The sequence below is a fragment of the Macaca mulatta genome, chromosome 6, assembly GCF_049350105.2.
Source record: "Macaca mulatta isolate MMU2019108-1 chromosome 6, T2T-MMU8v2.0, whole genome shotgun sequence".
Taxonomy (NCBI): Eukaryota; Metazoa; Chordata; class Mammalia; order Primates; family Cercopithecidae; genus Macaca; species Macaca mulatta.
In genome coordinates, this window is record NC_133411.1 from 151,745,944 (window position 1) to 151,764,451 (window position 18,508).

The 18,508-nt window shown below is 43.7% G+C and overlaps 1 protein-coding gene across 50 annotated transcripts in view; it reads left to right on the top strand.

Annotated features, from left to right (window-relative positions):
• ARHGAP26 (Rho GTPase activating protein 26) overlaps positions 1 to 18,508 on the top strand; it is an 840,200-nt gene that overhangs the window by 483,544 nt on the left and 338,148 nt on the right. For 34 of the 50 annotated variants that reach the window (XR_013394918.1, XR_001445584.3, XM_077937293.1 and 31 more), the window contains 4 exons: positions 3,915 to 4,010; positions 5,626 to 5,687; positions 10,164 to 10,235; positions 16,223 to 16,324. Coding sequence is in view for 45 of the 50 variants with exons in the window: in XM_077937267.1 (XP_077793393.1) it covers positions 3,915 to 4,010; positions 5,626 to 5,687; positions 10,164 to 10,235; positions 16,223 to 16,324 (332 nt within the window). In the remaining 5 variants the exon portion in view is untranslated. Of the gene's footprint in view, positions 1 to 3,508; positions 3,584 to 3,914; positions 4,011 to 5,625; positions 5,688 to 10,163; positions 10,271 to 16,149; positions 16,325 to 18,508 lie in introns of those variants that run through there. The other 16 variants (XR_013394919.1, XM_077937290.1, XM_077937289.1 and 13 more) reach the window with 6 other exon arrangements.

Below are 18,508 nucleotides of genomic sequence, written 5' to 3' on the forward strand. Positions count from 1 at the left end.
TCCAAAGAGAAAGATGTGACTGAGCAGCAAAACATTTCAGGGTAGTTAATACACAATTTTGGTGACTTTGGAGGTCACAAAGGCAATAGAAATACACTGAAAATACAGTTGTAAGGTTACCTGAGTCCATGTTTGTGTGTGCACATGTATGTTAAGTTTTACCCAAGGAGAAAAAGGAAATGGCTTGACTTGTGGTATTACTGGTGCAACTTGTATAAAATTAAGGTAGATTCTAATTCAAAAAAAATTATGGTAAACCTTCTGTGTTAGTGAAAGATGGATCTATTTGGGTTAAATTTTCTTAAATCCGGTGATTAGTATCCGCTGGCATCTCTAAGAAAAGAAGGGCACTTTCCTCTAGTCCCTGAGTGAGCAGGTGGCTTTTGGAGCAGTCTCTCAAGGCCCAAACTTCTAGCTGCTTCCATGTTTCTTAGCCATCTGGTCCCCTCACTCAGAGAAGCACAGCCCTACCTACTCTGGAAAGGAGATACTTGGCCTCCCCAGATGCCGGCAGTTACGACTTCCCTCCACTCTGGCCAGCATTCTGCTTTTCTAGCAACAGATGTTTCTGCAAAGTAAATATTATTGACTCTGCTTGGCTCCTTGCTGTGTCTTGCACTGCCTGTACATGAAACAGCAGGGTTATATGAGGAGGGTGCCACGAAGCTTGGCATGCACCCAGCACCAGTGCCAGCCTCTTCTCTTTTCCCTCTCCTCTTACTGGAATGTGTGTGTTAGATTCCTGTGTGCATCAGAGGGAAAGCTCTTGAAATAAATCTTCGGGCTGCTCCATATCCAAGGTGAAAATCTACAAAAGATACCACCAATCCTACTGGGTTGAAATAGGCAAGAAGCAATGGTTTTTTAGGTAGAAAATTCTCTTTTTAGTGTTGTTTTCATTCTCTCAAGTAACATAGAGGGTTTACCTCAATGGGGTGAAGTGGTATGGTGTTCCCACATACTACAAGGATCTAAGTTCACAGGACTTAAGTCACAGGTCCTCTCCTTAGTGACCTTGTGCTCTTATGTCAGTCCTTTAACTTCTCCGAGCTCCAAACAGTTATTCATGCTTACCTTTCCTGGTTCCTCTTACTGGAGGACTCATATATGAGAAAAGAACAGCCCAGCTATACCTAGAACTGAATCTTGTGATGTGCAAAGTGCCTATAAAGTATGTCTCACTGGATCCTCCCTGCCTAACCCCCAAGCTGACAGCCTCCGTCAGATGAGATAACTGACACTTTATGACTAACCCAGGGTTGGTTACATATCTGATCTATGGTGGAGCTAGAACTTGAACCCAGGAGCTGTGGGATTGGGGTGGGGGCAAGGGGTTGGGGTTGATCAGCCTGTCACCACCACCCCATAGAATGCAAGTGGAGAAGGGAGGTTCTCAAAAACAAGCTTGAGATGCTGTCCCGAAGTCTGGGGAATGGATTCCAAACAAGTAAAAGGACAGCTGTCCACTTTAACTTTACTGAAAAATTCCTCTATCAAGCCTGAGGTGAGTTCCTTTTTCAGGTCCATTCATTAAGATTCTCACTCTACCCAGCTTTCCTCGTTGACCTGAAGCCCAATATTGACTCCATACCAGCAGTCATTACTTAATCATCTATCCGGGGATCGGCCTCTCCCTCAGCTTCATGGGGTCTTCACTGCTTCTCAGGCTTGCACTGTGGCAGGGTGTGCTCTGTGCCAGTGGACAAGGAAATCAGGTCACCATAAGCTAACAGGCCCTGCCCTGGTTCAGCGGGTCCCCCCGTGCAGAAGCTTCACAAAGGCCCCGTTGTGCATGACCAGCCACTCCCTGATCCTCACTGGCAGCTGCCCTCGGCATTGCGGCTTTTCAGGTGTGTGCTGGGAGCTTTCCCGAGCCTGACTTGCATTTCACCTGTTTCCACTTTGTTGAGGTGATTGAGTTTCTCTTGCTTGTGGGGGAGGCACAGGATTGTCAGGTGGGTAGAAAGGCAAACCTGTGTTACTCTTAGTGCAGACTTTTGTGAGTTCTGATCAGGGAACATTCTGACTAAAATAGGAATGTGCATAACCATACCCACATGTGATGCACACACATTTGGGGACTCTAATAGAACATTGTCTTCTACTTTAAAATGTTAGTCTTTCCCTTTTTTCTCGTGTCTGCCTGTGGCCTCCTCCTGCCTTCCTCCCCACGATGTTCTGGCTTTCGGGTGCATCTGTTTCCTTCTTGGTTTGCTTTTTGTGATTTGTGTTCTGAGGGATAGCCTCAGCCTGGGCTGGCCAGTTTTGTGAGATGCCTGGGTCCCCTGCCAACATCTTTTGACATTTTGGTAAGGACCATTCTGTGCAAGTGACTGAATGAGGGGGAGATCAGAGACTCTTGGCTCCTGCGTTCCCCTTCTCCACCCCAAGTGCCTTCTTTTGGTGTAGAGCAGAGCGCTTTGGACAAGCTGCAGCTAGCTCAGGACCGTGTCATCACAGCGTGTGGGAGGGCAGTCCAGGAGTAGGAGCTGCAGCTGCTGTCCATGCAGTAGCCTGAGCCCTGGTCCTGAGAACAGCAGCACAGCCCACGCCCGGCTCTTCCACTGGCAGCCATTGCTTGGAATGAGCACTGAGGATTGGATTTGTATCCAGTGCCCCTCCACCGCCTCCCACATTTATTCAGCATACACTGAGCAGGATACACTGCCAGGTACACAGAGGAAACAAACCAAACCAAAGAGAAAGATGGAAAACACGATCCCTAACCTCAAGGGACAAATCTGGGAGCTAAGAAAAAGTACTGGGAGTCACGGATGCTTTTATTCTAGTAGGTTATGTTGATCTGTGCAGCCACAATACACCCCCCACCACCCCCTGCCGTAACCCACCCCCGCCCCCCGCCCATATCTTATTAAAGCCAGGCCTTGTTGCCGGTTCTGCCTCATGTTTCCCTCCCCTGGGCATTTGGACATAATGCCATTTCCCCTTCAATGAGGGAAACATGTATGAGGGTAATTTGAATGATTAGCCTAATCTGCAGGAAGACTGCACATGGAATTAAGTTAAGCACATTTGTCCTCACAGCCAGATCTGCCAGTCCACTTAAAGGTACCTTGGTGGTTTCATACCCTTAAGAGAAGTTGAAGGCTCGGAAGGATCGTTGGCTTTCATTACTATCTTCAGCGAAAGCTTATGATGATGATTTTTTAATGATAAGGGCCCTTGAGAGTTTTTCTTATGGATACTGTGTGGAACGTGTTTTTACCCTAATACAAAACATTGCGGGGGCTTTGTTCTCCTGGTGGTGTTGGATGTGGCCAGCCAGGAAAATTCTGGTGAGCTTTGTCAGGCCAGCAGTCCACTCTGCTCATGAGAAGAGTGGAGAGGGTTGTGAGAACCTGGGCCTCGCCCGTGCTTGAGTCAGAAGAGGAAGGCCAGGTACTATGGGTAGGGCAGTTCCCAGCCCCTCCTTCCAGCCTTCTCCAGGCTCCCTCCCTAGTGAAAGTTTGTGTTGTGAGTAGGACCTAGGGGAAATTATTGTTGAGTCATACGTATGGGGAAAGCTGCACTGACTACTTGGAGGGTCAGTAGCAGAGCAGACCTGCAGGCTGTGGACACTAAGGTTGGCTCTGATCCAAGCTTTCTCCCCAACTTCCTTTGGCAAGTGGATTCCCACATGTCAGATGGAGATAACAAGTTGCCTTTAGGAAGTAGAGATAGAACTTGAATTGTTAAAGCCAATATAACAAAAATATTAACTTCTAGAACAAATCAGTGCTTCATGTTATAACCAAGTGTTGGCTATTTTGAATTTATATTCTTTTGTGCTTTGAAATGGACTCAGGAACAAATTTGCCTCCTAAGATATTCCTAGAAGGACCAATACGGGCAGCAAATCAGAAAGCCAGTTTAATTTTAGTAATTCCTGATTTTTCCTGTCTTTTTCTTGCTAGATTTGTCTTCAGCGAAGCGGAAGTTTGCAGATTCCTTAAATGAATTTAAATTTCAGTGCATAGGAGATGCAGAAACAGATGATGAGATGTGTATAGGTAAGTCATAACTGTGCAGAAGATAAAAATGTTCATTGTTTGTCATAGCCTTCAGTGTCCCAGCAGAGCCTTTTTCCTGGGATAGGAAGTCTCTAAGGTTAGTAAAGAAGGAAGTGCTTAGTGGAAGTGGAGGGCCAGAAATATGTGAGGATCGGGGCTTGGGGCTACTCTGGTCTTCTTGAGTTTTGGGATTGCCTCACCCTCTAGCTTGCAGGAGAGAAAGCTTGAAGTTTTGTGGTGGGACTCTTCTTTCCACCTCCCTTTAGTGATTTTCTGACTGGTGACATTCTTTCCCTCCAACCACAGTACTAAGCTTAGAGCATATGTAGAACACAGGTAGATGAGGGAAAAATTAGATCAGAGGTTGCAAAATGATAGGCTGAGATCAGAACACAGCCCAGTTTTCTTTGGTTCTCATTGTTTAAAATTGAATGACCATACAAATTCAATTCATAATCTAAAATTCCAGTTTTCCAACTTCTTCAAAAAGTTTGAGAATTTGATCTACTGGCCCCCTCTTCTGACCTGGCAGCAGTTGGCTGAGCTATGAATCTGCCACTGCCTTCAGATAGGGAGAGGAGCTCCATGTCGGGTTCTCCTGTGCTGTCTACAGGGAGGTCCCTGCCTCTCCTGTTTCCTTAAAAAGAGGCTGAGGTGGGTTACTGTTTATCGCCACGGTGTGTTGCTTCACTCTTCACCATCACCTGCCTTGATCTGTAGGCAGCTGTAAGCATGGAGGATTTGCAATGTCAAGACACCTTTCTTTGCCAGGGCCTTGTCATTGCACACTGTTCTTCTATGGGCGCCTTGGTTGACTCCATTAAATGGGCAAGAATTGAGAAAGTTTTATTGGATGAATTAATTCTTCAAATGCTTATTGAGTTCCTGTTGCCGTGCAGAACATCAGCATCTGGAGCTGGCACAGGCAATTGGGAGACAGCTGAGGGTGGTGAAAACGCATCCTTGTAACTTGTGAATGTATGGATGCTTTTCCCAACATGGCTTAAGGGTCTCAAGTATCCTCAGGGCCACTGCACATAATGCTTATTGCTTTTGTGAATAGTTTTGGCAAAGATGACTGTTCATGTGTGAGCACCATGCTTCAAGCTGCATTCTATTAATGAGTGGCTTGAGGACTCAGAGAGGAGGAACCCAAAGAGAAGCCAGAGATGTGGCTTCCAATGCCAGCAGCACTGTTTGTTTAGCTCTGGTGCCAAAGAAAAGGCTGGGTTCTGACGCAACGCCATGACAAAGGTTGAGGAGGTCGAATCTGGACAGGAAATCCTTCAACTCCTAAGCGGAACTCTGCCCCTTCCAGCCTGGGGCCTGGAAGCCTGCCAGCATCTCACCAGTCCTGGGTACTCTCAGGAACAGGCAGATCTTTTCCTTGAAGAAATCATTCCCTAGCTAGAGTGCCAGGTGGAATTAACCTGCATTTCTGGGTCATCCTTAATGGTTAATGATTAAAAAGATGAAGGGAGCCTTGGGAAGCAATTGACTTTAGGCATCTGTGTGTGCCAAGGAATTAAAATCCATAACATAATAGCCAGAGCTGGAAAGGCTCCCCAAGACCTGTGACACTCCTTCCGCCTCATGGCCCCTTTCTCTTTTCCAGCAAGATCTTTGCAGGAGTTTGCCACTGTCCTCAGGAATCTTGAAGATGAACGGATACGGATGGTGAGTAGGGCTGGGCTACTCTTGGTCCCAGATAGTATGTTCATGTTGAGGGAGTGAGGGATTGGTTATCAGAGGAACTAAATTCAAATCCAGACTCTGCCATTTGAGTGTTTTGAGCTCTTCAGCAAGCCTCATCTTTGTAGAGTTTGAAGCCTTTTGTAAATATTAAAGGATTACTCTGGTGGGTAACTTTAGAACAACGTAGTTAAATGACGTTCTTCTGAAGATTCATTTTAAGGTATTTTCATAAGGTGTATGACTTAAGGGTGGATCTTTTGAATTATTTCACTTTTTTGGGCCTCAGATTCTCTACCAGCAGAATGAGAAAGAAGGTGCCTCACTCTGCCCCTCCCCCCATCTTACTGAACATGATCAAGAGCCCTTTGAGCGCAGGGATCACTTCCCTTTTCATTTTTTTTTTTTTGAGACGGAGTCTTGCTCTGTCGCCCAGGCTGGAGTACAGTGCTGTGATCTGGGCTCACTGCAAGCTCCGCCTCCTGGGTTCACGCCATTCTCCTGCCTCAGCCTCCTGAGTAGCTGGGACTACAGGTGCCTGCCACCACACCCAGCTAATTTTTGTATTTTTAGTAGAGACAGGGTTTCACCATGTTAGCCAGGATGGTCTCGATCTCCTGACCTCGTGATCCATCTGCCTCGGCCTCCCAAAGTACTGGGATTACAGGCATGAGCCACCGTGCCCGGCCTTTGCTTTTCATTTTTAAGCACCCAACCCAGTGCCTGCCAGGTAGGAGGGACCCAGTAAACAGGTACTTTGTAATGAAGGTAACTATAAAAAGCTCTTCAAGAGAGGCATTGTCCACATTTAAGAGTCAAATGCTGATCTCCAGGTTCTTAAGAGATACCTTTTGTACTAGAATTTATTGTTCTGGCAGACAGAGAGGGCCTCACTCTGTCACCTAAGCTGGAGTGCAGTGGTGCCATCATAGCTCACTGTAGCTTCAAACTCCTGGGCTCAAGCGATCCTCCTGCTTCAGTCTCCTGAGTCGCTACAACTATAGGTCTGCACTGCTGTGCCTAGCTAATTTATTTTTGTTTTTTTGTAGAGATGAGGTCTTGCTGTATTACCCAGGCTGATCTCAAACTCCAAACCTTAAGTGATGCAGGAGTGCCTTGCCTCTCAAAGTGCTGGGATTACAGGCACGAGCCACCGTGCCCAGCCTGTTATTTATTCTGATATAGTTCAGCATTAGCAGATAAGAGATTCCACATCTACAGGAAGTTCCTTTGCATTTTCCTCCATATCCCTAAGATATGAGGAATGAAGTCCCCTGCTGACTTGAAGTCCCCTGCTGCCTGTCCACTGATTTTCCACTAGGAGGGCGTGTCTTCAGGCAGCAATGCTCCAAAGTCCTAGGAAATCTTGCATCAATCAACATTTTCTTCTCTTCCCATGCTAACAGTTGGTAGTTTGAACACTATTCACCAAGACATTATGTAGCCAAGTACTTTACATGCATTTTCTATTTTAACCCTCGTGATGACTCTGGGAAGTGGTATCTGTATTATCGCCATTTTTTAGATGAAGATATTGAGGTTTACAGAGGTTAAGTAACTTGTCACAGATCACACAGTTAATAAGTGGTACAGTCTGGGTTCAAACCCAAGACTGCATTATGTTAAAAAATGTGGGGGCCAGGTAATGGCCTGTAATCCATGGCTCATGCCTGTAATCCCAGCACCTTGGGATGCTGAGGTGAGATAATTGCTTGAGCCTAGGAGTTCAAGACCAGTCTGGAGGCAACATAGACCTCATTTCAACAAAAATTTCTTTTAAGTAGCCTGGCATTGTGGCATATGCTTGTAGTCCCCAGCTACTTGGGAGGAGGTAGGAGGATCGCTTGTGCCAGGGAGGTCAAGGCTGCAGTGATCTGTGATTGCACCATTGCACTCCAGCCTGGGCAACAGAGCAAGACCCTGTGTCAAAAAAAAAAAAAAAAAAAAAAGGAGGCTTCCTTTAAAACTCCAAACAGAGTAGAAGCCTCTTACCTTCTGCCCTACAGAAAGAGCAGTTTCTCTTGATTGCTCACTGCTGGTGCCTGAACCAGAATCAGAAGGGTGGTGGCGGCAGCAGTGGGGGTTGGTGGTGGGTGGAAGCAAGGGAAAGCTTGTGTGTTTGTGCATGTGCTGGTGCCTGAGAAATGATTCTTTTGAGTCTGATTCTTGGCTGAGTTAGTATTTGGGGGTGGGGGTGTGGTAAGCAAATCACTATGAATACCCTGCAGATTGCTATGGCCTGTGGTAAGGGAACAATGACTGGATTATACTTTTCAGCTTGCCTCTGCAATTTTATTATTAATGTCAGTGAATTGAGTTTCTACTGTCTGCATCTGAGTATCTGGCCATTGCAAGCTCCTTCTGTACCTCCTTGCCCTGTGACAACTTCATCAGTTCAGTTAAACTCAGCAAGCAAAGCTGCACCTTCTCTGGGAAGCCTTTCTTGACTTCCTGGGTTATATGGCTACCCTTGGTATTTTCCTAACATCCAGTTCATGCTTCTCATCCTGTGTTACCACATTGTGTCCTGATAAACATTGTACTTGTCTGTGCCCTATAGTAAATATGAGTTCCTCAAGGGCGGAGAATGGGCTTCCATGTCCCCAACATCAGGCAGTGTTGGAACCAAGTGGATGTTACACAGTCATAGAATCTTAGACTAAGTGGGACCTTATTCCTCACCATCTGCAATTGCTCATTTGACAGATGAGAAAACAGGTCTTATTAAAGCTGATAGCAAGTAGTAGTATGGCTGGGAGAAGGACTTGGGTATCCTGATTCCCAGGTGAGCAGATGAGCACTTTCATATTATAAGCGGCTACTTAGGACTGCATTCTCAATCATGGATGTCCACTGGATTTAACTTGGGGAGTTTGAAAAATACTGATGTCTTGGACTAAATAAGTCCAGGGATTCTGAGTTAGTTGGAGTGTAGCCTAAACATAGGAATTTTAAAAGCTTTCCAGGTGATTCTCCTGTGTAGTTAAGGTTGAGAATCATTGACTTAGGGGCTTGGCCCACCTTTGTGAGCTTCAGAGACTTGCAGATGGTTTGTGGAGAAGTCTTAAGTGAACTGGTTAAGTAACATCAAATAACAATAAAAATAACAAAATCAAACAAATTAACAACACAACACTCTAGGCTTAGATTTCACTCTTCTGAAATAAGAGATCTCCAAATTGAGAAAAAGGCAAATGTGAATAAATTTGGAGACTTGACTTTTTCTGTCCCTTACATTGTTCAGTTAGTTCTTTACTGTGTCCATCTGTGACTTCTGGCATTTACCCGGTTAGTTTCATTGCAGTGGACATGCGTGTGGTTTGGGAAAAATAATGCTTTGTTGCAGTGAGATTCCTGGAATAATTAGTTGAGCAAAGAGTGATAAATGAATGACTTAAAAGGAAAAACTGTAAAATACTGTACTGCCTTAGAAAAGACCATAGAATCTTAGAGCTGGACAGTTCAGCCCACTCGTTTTGCAGATGATGAAATCAGAGCCCAGAGAGGTTAAATGTTTTGCCCATGGTCACACAGTTGGCAGTCAATCAAGAAATAATCCATTCATGCATTTAGTCATTCAAAAATGTTTGAGTGCCCCTTTGTCTCAGCACTCTTCTTTGTTTTGGGGATAGTGGTGGCGAAGTGAGCCTTTACAAGATACTGATGTATATATATGTGTGTGTCTGTGTGTCTGTGTATGTGTGTATGCGTGCGTGTGTGTATAAATGTGTAGTGTGTAGTGGTGAACCAGAACACGCTTGGTAGGGGAGGGAAGTTGAGTTATGTTGGTAATCAGGGAAGCCTCCCTAAAGAGGTGACCTTTAAGCTGAAACCTTAATTACATGAAGGAGCTGTCCCCGTAAGGGTTTGGGAACACAGTGTCTGAAGGAATAGCCAAATGCTATGGCCTTGAAGTGGGACAGGTTTGGTGCATTTGAGGTGCATTGGAGTGCTGGTGGGTTGGAATGCAGGACCTGAGGGGTGAGCCCTGTGAGATGAAGTTGAGAGGCAGCCAGTAGTCAGGAGCTACAGGTGTCCTGGCTCTAGTCTAGTCCTATCTTGGTAGAGCAACACAAAATCAGGCTTGAAAGGTTTTATTTATAACTTGGGTAAATGAATATTTGCAAGAAAATGTCACCTGAAACTTGTAACTTAGACCCCACTCTTTCACCAATTCCTCTCTGCCCCTTCAGATGGTTGCTTACAGTTTTAGAGTTCCTCATTTTTACTTTTAAAGAATCAATATTAATCACGCATGGGAGGAAGATTATCATGTTTTGAAATAATGAGTTTTGATTTGACATGCTATTAGTTCAAGGGTTGTAAACAGTTGACACGTACAACACTGCCTACCCAAGTTTTATCTTAAGACATGGGGAGGCATCTCGTGCTGGAGCTGCGTAATTCTTTACTGATACTGCTTTTGTGTCTTCTTTCCGCTACTCTGTTTTTCTTCACCAGATTGAGAATGCCAGCGAGGTGCTCATCACTCCCTTGGAGAAGTTTCGAAAGGAACAGATCGGGGCTGCCAAGGTGAGAATTTTGCAAGCTTTGGTCTGGATTTTAGGGTGAGAGGTCTGGAAAACATGGCACCTTTTTAAAAAAATCTAAGAATGTCTTCAGAAAATCGAAGCCCACCTTATTCAGAAAATCTTAGGCAGAGAACTCTATGGAGCCCCACTCATCAGTTCTTTATGGGTGACTGAAGTACGACCATCTGAGCTGTCAACCCCGGAGCAGCCATTCTGGTATTTTGTTATCTAATTGTTTTGTACTTGTTCATAAATCATCCAAAGGTATAAACCACACCTCGTTTGTGTTATTATAATAGATAGCTGTGTGCTTAGACAATTGCCTTTATTGGAGAATACATTTGTTTTTGTGGAATTGTATTTTGTGGAGGTCCAGGACTTGCAGCCTAAGCAGGGGTTACAAATTTGTGCCCTGTGGGTACAGGGACTTTCTTTAAAGGGAGGTAGCTGGTACTTAGGTGTAGCTGATTTTTGTTGGGTCTGGAAATGGGCCCTTTGTTGCTGATTCTTTAAATGTTTCAAGACAAACTGAAAAGCCAATTTTATGTGAAATTTCTTGTTGGCAAATAATTTTAAAATATGTATTACACATTGTGCAGGTCGAAAAATGACATCTGCAGGCCTGCTTCATCCCGGAGATCACTGTTTGTTATCACTGACCTGGAGGGACTGTAACCTAAGCTTGACTAATTCTAGTGTGTTCTTAAGACACTGCAAAGGGAATCCTGTTCCTTTTTAAAAGGTGGATTCTCCAGGGCTCCTTTGCCCTGTAATAAATCACAAGGAGGACCAGGCACAGTGGCTCACACCTGTAATCCCAGCACTTTGGGAGGCTGAGGTGGGCGGATCATGAGGTCAGGAGTTCGAGACCAGCCTGACCAATATGGTGAAACCATGTCTCTACTAAAAGTACAAAAATCATGGTGGTGGGTGCCTGTAGTTCCCAGCTACTCAGGAGGCTGAGGCAGGAGAATCGCTTGAACCCAGAAGGCGGAGGTTGCAGTGAGCTGAGATCTTGCCACTGACTCCAACCTGGGCAACAGAGCAAGACTCTGTGTCAAAAAAAAAAAAGAAACTCTAGCCACTTTGACCTTTGGTAGAGTGTTAGAGGCCACCTGCAGGGAAGATGTTTTCACTGGAATCAATGAAAGCAAAAAGATTTCCAACATTTCCTTCCTGTTTTTCTAGACTGTGAGTCAATTCAGCTGCAGTCTCTTATGCCACCTGCAGGGACCTTTGGGCAACACCACCCTCTTACTTTGCATTTTACTTAGTTGCAAAATGAGGTATTCCTTACCCCTATAACACACACACCCCTAAGTGCATCTGCTTTCTGGAAATAGATGTGATTAGGGCCTGCAAAAGATGATGTTTAGTCAGGATCTTTCAGAGGGATGGCTGATCGCAGTTTGAAGGAGGGACCGTGGCAGATTGTCTCTCAGTTTTATAGTAGTACTTTTCTACTTATTTTAGTTTACACATTTATGAGGAAGTGGGAGCTCACTGGTGTTGTATCAGAGATTAAGGAATGTACAATTTGCACGAAGTCTTATTCTACTAAGAATTCATACAGACAGTGAACCAGTCCAGTGATGGCAGATAATAAGCCGTGAGCGAACGCTCCCTCAGTTCCTGGCAGCTCAGGCCCTGCCAGCAGGCCTCCCTTTCTTTTCTTTTTTTTTTTTTGAGACGGAGTCTCGCTCTGTCGCCTAGGCTGGAGCCTCCACACTCTTGAACATGCTTGGCAGTGGCTTCCAGGGGTTATGCAGAGCTTTGAGACCGAGGCAGAGCAGACCTGTCTGTTGAGTCATCTTTTCTTTCTTTTTCTTCTTTTTTTCTTTTCTTTTTTTTTTTTTTTGAGATGGAGTCTTGCCCTGTCACCCAGGCTGGAGTGCAGTGGTGCAATCTCAGCTCACTGCAAGCTCCGCGTCCCAGGTTCAAGCGAGTCATCTTTTCAGTAGTTACTTCTCCTTCTGAGCACAGATGCCTCTCACTCTGGCCTCTTTTCTCACTGGCTTGGGGGTTACCATGGTTACCAAGGAGGTGAGGCAAGAGTCTGAGTGAGCTCCCTCTGGTCTTAATACCAGTGATTTTAATGACAGGAGGAGGTACTGTCCCCTGGCGGGGGGGTATAGATGGTGACATATTAGGATAAAAGAATTTAAATAGTCACTCACCAAAGCATGTTTCCCCTCATGCATACTCTATTCTCCCATTCTTTAAACCATAATAATGATCAATTATTAAATAACTTTTGGATGATCATTAAAGAATTGTGATAACATTTGGGTGATTTCTCATCCCTCCCCATTTGTCATTTTTTTCCCCCGGCATAGCCTCCTTTCCAACATTCCACACACACATACATTTATATCATAACATTATGTAAATTTAAGAGAAAACATACATGCAAACAACAGATCTCCTTCTAGGTGACCCTGGGAGCAGTCTCAAGAACATCTCAGAGCCAGCAAGTGCTCTTCAGGTGGTTTTGGTATTGGCCAAGTGGAGGTTCTGAACTCTGCCTGTGCCATGCTAAAATTACTTTTTCCTCCTCCTCCACTCTCTGGTGCTGCTTCGGTTGCCATAACAGCCTGTTGCAGAGTGCACCGTGTTGCAGAGTGCACCGTGTGAAGGCTGCCAGGGAGGAAGATTCTTGGGCATTCTTATGCTAATGTGCTACTCTGGAGTAGGGCACAACCCATGGTGCTTGACATAACCATGGCCCTAAGTTTCTATTTCTGAGTTTGAGGAAATTACTTTTTCCTGTATCAGAGGTACATTAGGAATGCTGGACTCTGGAATAAGTATAATAGACATAAGAGAGTAGTGTAGAGAGTGGGTCTACAGCTAGACTGTCTGAATCCAAATCTCACTTCTGCCATTTGCACGTAGACTTGGGGAGGTTACTGAACCTCTTCATGCCTGTTTCCTGATCTCTAAAATGGGGGTAATAATAAAACTTGTCTCGTAGAGTTATTATGAAGAAGTGAGCGAACTCTTATCAAATGCTTAAAATGGTGTCTAACATATAGCTACCTGAACACGAGAACAATGTTTGTCATGTAGTCATTCAATGTTAGTGATTATATTGGATACATACAGTTCATTTGTTTAAAAAATATGTGAGAGCCTGCTCTGTGCCAGCACTGTTCTGTGCCCTGATATTTGGTGGAGAACGAGGCAGGTGTGGTTGCCATGCTTATGATGTAGCTGGGGTGAAAGACATTAGACAAAAAGATCTAAATAAATGTATAATTTCCAATTGTAGTAGGTTCTTGGGAGGGTTACCTTCATGGCACAGGGGACATGGAAAGCAGGTATGTTCTTGATAAGAAGGAGGCAGGTTTAGGTGATGAGCTCACCACTGTCACCACCATTGCTGGCATTTATTGAGCACTTTCCATGTGGCAGGCACCCTGCCAAGCACTATATGTGGTTTATTTCATTTAACCCTAGAAATCCTTTGAGGAGGGGGTGTCCTTGTTTTTATTTTATTATACGGTCTTTGAGCTGAAAGAAGAAACCTGAGCAATTATCTAATCATTCTCGATTTATAGTTAAGGATATTGAGTCCTGGAGAGGGATGGTGATTTGTTTTCTAGCCAGTCCATATTGAGTTGGGAATAAATTTTAGGATTCTAACTCAATCCTTGACTTAACTACCCCACCGTACACTCGCTGGAAGGTGAAAGCCATCTTGTGTCCTGAGTAATGGACACACTCTCCCATCTTAAGAACATTATCTAAGCTGTAGTACTTTTTTGTCGCAGAGGTCTTATTGCTGTTTTCTCAGAACGGAAATGGCTTCCCTTTCTCCTTATTTTTTTCTCTAACTTTGGGTGTCCTCTTAAACATGGAATGTGGAGGCGCAAGTTGCCAGAATGTCCCAGAATGCCAGTGACTCATGTTCCCTGGCCTTTCCTCACCTCTGGCCAGCTGGACTGTCCTTTTGGCGTTGCTGATAAGGCTGGTGGGAGTGGATACATGTGAGCAGCGTTTGGAATTGGAGCCCCAGTTCAAAGTTGCTGGTTTCACTAATGGAAAAGAATTGCTTAAATCAAGTCTCTTGCCTGTACCCTCCTCAAATTTGAAGGAGTAATGTGTCCTCGGGCTTTTTCTTCATTTGCTGCTAAGTGTTTAATTGTTCTTGTACGTGAGCAGTCTTTTAAGCAAAGCTCAGATTCATGGAAATGGGTATATGTCAGCTAAAATGGATATATGGTTATTCTGCCCACTCTGTGAGTATGTGCCAGATGAGTGGTATTCTGACATGGCGGAGCTTGTCAGGGCTCTGGGCGATGGCTTCTTGGCTCAGAGTGTTCTGCCCCAGGGCATTTGCCCTTGACGGTTCTGCTCTAGAAGGCTCTAGTCTGCTCCTTCTGTATTTAACATGTAGGTCTCAGCTCACATCCCCCTCCCGCAAATGATGCCTTTCCTGGGTGCCCTATCTAAAGAATCTCTGTGACCGCGCCCTGTTTATTTCCTTTGTAGTGCTTGCAACAGTCTATAATTATGCTGATTATTTATTTACTGGTTAATCATGCTTACTAGAACATTTCTACCATGAGGGTTGGGACCATTTTTGTCTTATATTTCTAGTGCCTAAAGTAGAGCCTTACACAGAGTGGTTGCGGATTATGAACTCGTTAAAGGAATAAAGAGATGTTTCTGAGCTTCCTTATTTGGCCAGAAAATATTTTTTCTCTTCTAGGCTTTGGAGTTGCAGAAAAGCATCCCTATGGATTTGGGCTCCACAGGAGTCAAAAGCAGGAATAATGTACCCAATTAGTGAATTTGATCCTGTTTTATCAGCCCGGTGCCAACCTTCTTCCAGCCTCCTTGTCTGCTCTCCCCCACTGGAATGTGGAAGGAAGGCAGACTGCCTATGACAATCTTTCTCAACTGTGGTGGAGAACACGGGCTTTGGAGGCACATTGTCCTGGGCTTCAATCCCAGCTCTGTCACTCTCCGTGACTTTTTACAAGTTCACCTCTTTGGGTGCAAGTTTTCTTATCTGTCAAGTGGGAGATAGAAATAGAACCATAGTGACCCAGTGATTCAGTAGTGGGGAGCAGGGATTAATATGCATACTATGGTAATTATTTTTCATTTTGAAGGCAGTAATGCGGCCAATAATTTCTTAAAGAGAAGAAAAAAATAACTGTTACTCCATTACCATAACTCAGGTATTTTCCTATAAGTAAATTCCCACCTCATCTTTGTCCATAGGTGGTAGACACACTGTATGTAGGATGCAGCAAGTTTATATCATGCTATTTCACTTTTCTCTCTTAAGTTTTCCAATGACTAGTTAAGCTTATTGGATGTTCCATACTTTATGCCAAACGTTATCCTTGGCAGGATGTTGCTGCTGTTGCTTTTATTTTTGTTTTGCTGGCATAAATGGTGCCATAGTAAACAAATTTGTGTGAAGATACTATTGTCTTTTTGAATTATTCCTCAGCTTAAAGACCTGCATGTGATATTAAGTGTCAAGAGATATTTAGGCTTACATACCAAGAAGTGTTTTTTCAACAGTATTAAGGCTGGGTCTAGCCTTAGTCTAGACTTGTCTCATTCAGGCTGTAAGGAGATCTTCCTTCCTTGGTGTTAGCATCATAGGTACCCCCACTGCTGCTACCTCCCAACCCCCAACCCCTGGCCGCCTTCTGGCCTTGAATATCCTTGTGAGTTAGAAACTAGAAAGTTCTGTTTCACAAAGTTCTTAGAGGGGGAATCTTGGCTTTGCCACCATTAACTATTCATATTTACCTCATTTCTGGTCTTGTACTGGTTGGTGCCTATCTGCTAGACACTCAAACACAGGGGGCTGTTGATGGGTGGCTGCAGGATTTAATGGGCATTACCTGAAAAGTAGGAGCCGAGTCATCATGTGTGATCTTGAGAGATAGAGGCTGCTTTTATTCCTGCAACGTGTTACTCTTTTTCTTTTTCTTTTCTCTTTTTTTTTTTTTTTTTTGCCAGGAAGCCAAAAAGAAGTATGACAAAGAGACAGAAAAGTATTGTGGCATCTTAGAAAAACACTTGAATTTGTCTTCCAAAAAGAAAGAATCTCAGCTTCAGGAGGTAAGAGGCTTTATTTAGTATCCTGAATAAAGTGTTCACTTTGTACCTGATGCTGTTGATATGTGCTGGTTGCTCTTTGCTAGAAAATCTTAGGGTTAGAAGGGACCTGGGAAGCCAGGGGATTGCTCCTGATCCCTCATCCAATGCCTGATGCCTGGATTGCCTTTGTGTCCTCCCATCCCACTCCACTGTTTGTAGTTTTCCCACCTGTCAAGGTGGAACATGCTGCTGGCTGAGATGACCACTCCTTGTTGGGCTGCCCTGATCGCTAGATGTCTTCATTTCATACTGACAGTTCTTTTCCTGTTTCTCTCACCCTTGGCCTTAATTCTGCATTCTGTTACTTTACCTTTTGACTTCCTGCCTTTTATCAGTGATTTGAAATGTTAGCATCTCAAACACTTTGGTTATCCTTCCTTAATATTAATTTTTTCATTATTTCAACCAGCACTTGACATTAGTGTACTTTCTTTTCTTTTTTTTAAAAAAGCAGTGCTTTATTATCTTGTATATGTTTTCTGCTTTGGTAATGTTGTTTCAAGAAAATACATTCTTAAATTTGCGCTTGATTTTTCTGGATTTGCGTGGTATCTTTTAAAAAGTAGTTCACTTGGAAAGAAAAATGATGGAGCCCTCGCAGCCATGGAGCTGTGACCATTTTTATTTAGTTCATGAAGATTGGCATGTTAAGGGAGTTTATGCTTCTTGGAGACAGGGAGTTTCCTAGTAGAACCTCAAATTTGGCTTTAAAAATGTCATTTAACTCAACAGTTTGCTTGACCTCTCTCATGATATTTTTGCCAAAAGAGGCTACTGTGGCTTCCAGGCCAGCCCTTGTTTTTAAATTTTAATTCTTTTTGAGCAGACACCATGCCAGTACTTCTGCTAGGTAAAGGTTATATGAGGACAGTAGAGTCAGAGGTTGAAAGGTTGGAGTAACTCAGGAGATGGTGGAGTTCAGTCCCCTCCCAACCACAATTGGTTACACATCTTGGGATGGGAATGTGGTGTTCTCAGAACTCTTTGCTTTGAAATGAGTATTTAATCCAGTTTTTAGAGTAGTGATGAGTTCCGTTACTTAACAACAGTGAGAACTGTAGCAGCCACAAATGTTTATAATGGACTTTGTAGATCAGTTCTTGGCCAGCCAATAAATAGCATTGACTATTGGGTGTGTGCTTTACAAAGTAGAAAATGCTAATTTATCCTTGAAGATCTTGTACCTGAGTAGGGAAAAAGAAGCAAAAGCAGAGGAAGTGCTTCTTGAAGTGGCATAGCTACTCAGGCAAATCTTGTCAAATGGGATTGAAAAACCAAAAAAAAAAAAATCTTGTTTTCATGGGATATAAAGGCTATCCCAACTTGACATGAGGATATGGGCCCTATCCCAAAGACGCAGATAGTCCATGGTAAATATGGGATTCCATTTAGAATCTGTCTTGATACCCTCACTGTTTAGTTATTCTTCTGGCATCACTTGGCATTTAGGATTTGGAAACTAATTTATATTTAAAGAAAGGCTTTTTGGCTGTGCTTCACAATGACCAGGTTTGACCAGCTCTTCAGTTTCCAAGTAGGCATAAATTATGGATTTGATGGCTATGCATCATTAGTGCAGATATTCAGAGTATTCAGAGTTGAGCAGGTGTGTGATTATTCTAGCACCTACTGAATCTGGGAGGCCCACAGCACACTTACCCTGTGGGCATGGCACTCTCTAGAACAAAGGTACTTCTCTACCAGATCCATTCTCTCCGTGGTCAGACATTGCAGACTTGGTCTGGAATGAGTCCAGCGTTTTCTTTTAGGGCCGTAAATGCCTTCTGAATTACCACAGTGTAGGGACCAGAACACTGGGCTGGCAAAGAGTATACCTTGCCTCAAAACCTTCTCTGCCATATATTTACTCTGTGACCTGGGGCAAATTACTTAGACTCTCTAAGCTTTATTTCCTTTATTCATTAAATACTCATGTCCTACTTATGTTATGCATGAGAAGGCAAATATAACTGCTGCTCAAATATAAATTATTTTATATTTAATATAAAATGTGTAAATATCCTTATGATTGGCCTGTTTGCTCCATTTTCTGTTCTCAAATTGGATGCCACTATTCCGACTTTGACAGTTCTATATTTCAGTGGATGTTTTCCATTATGCTCTTTTATTATAGTCCTTTATGTT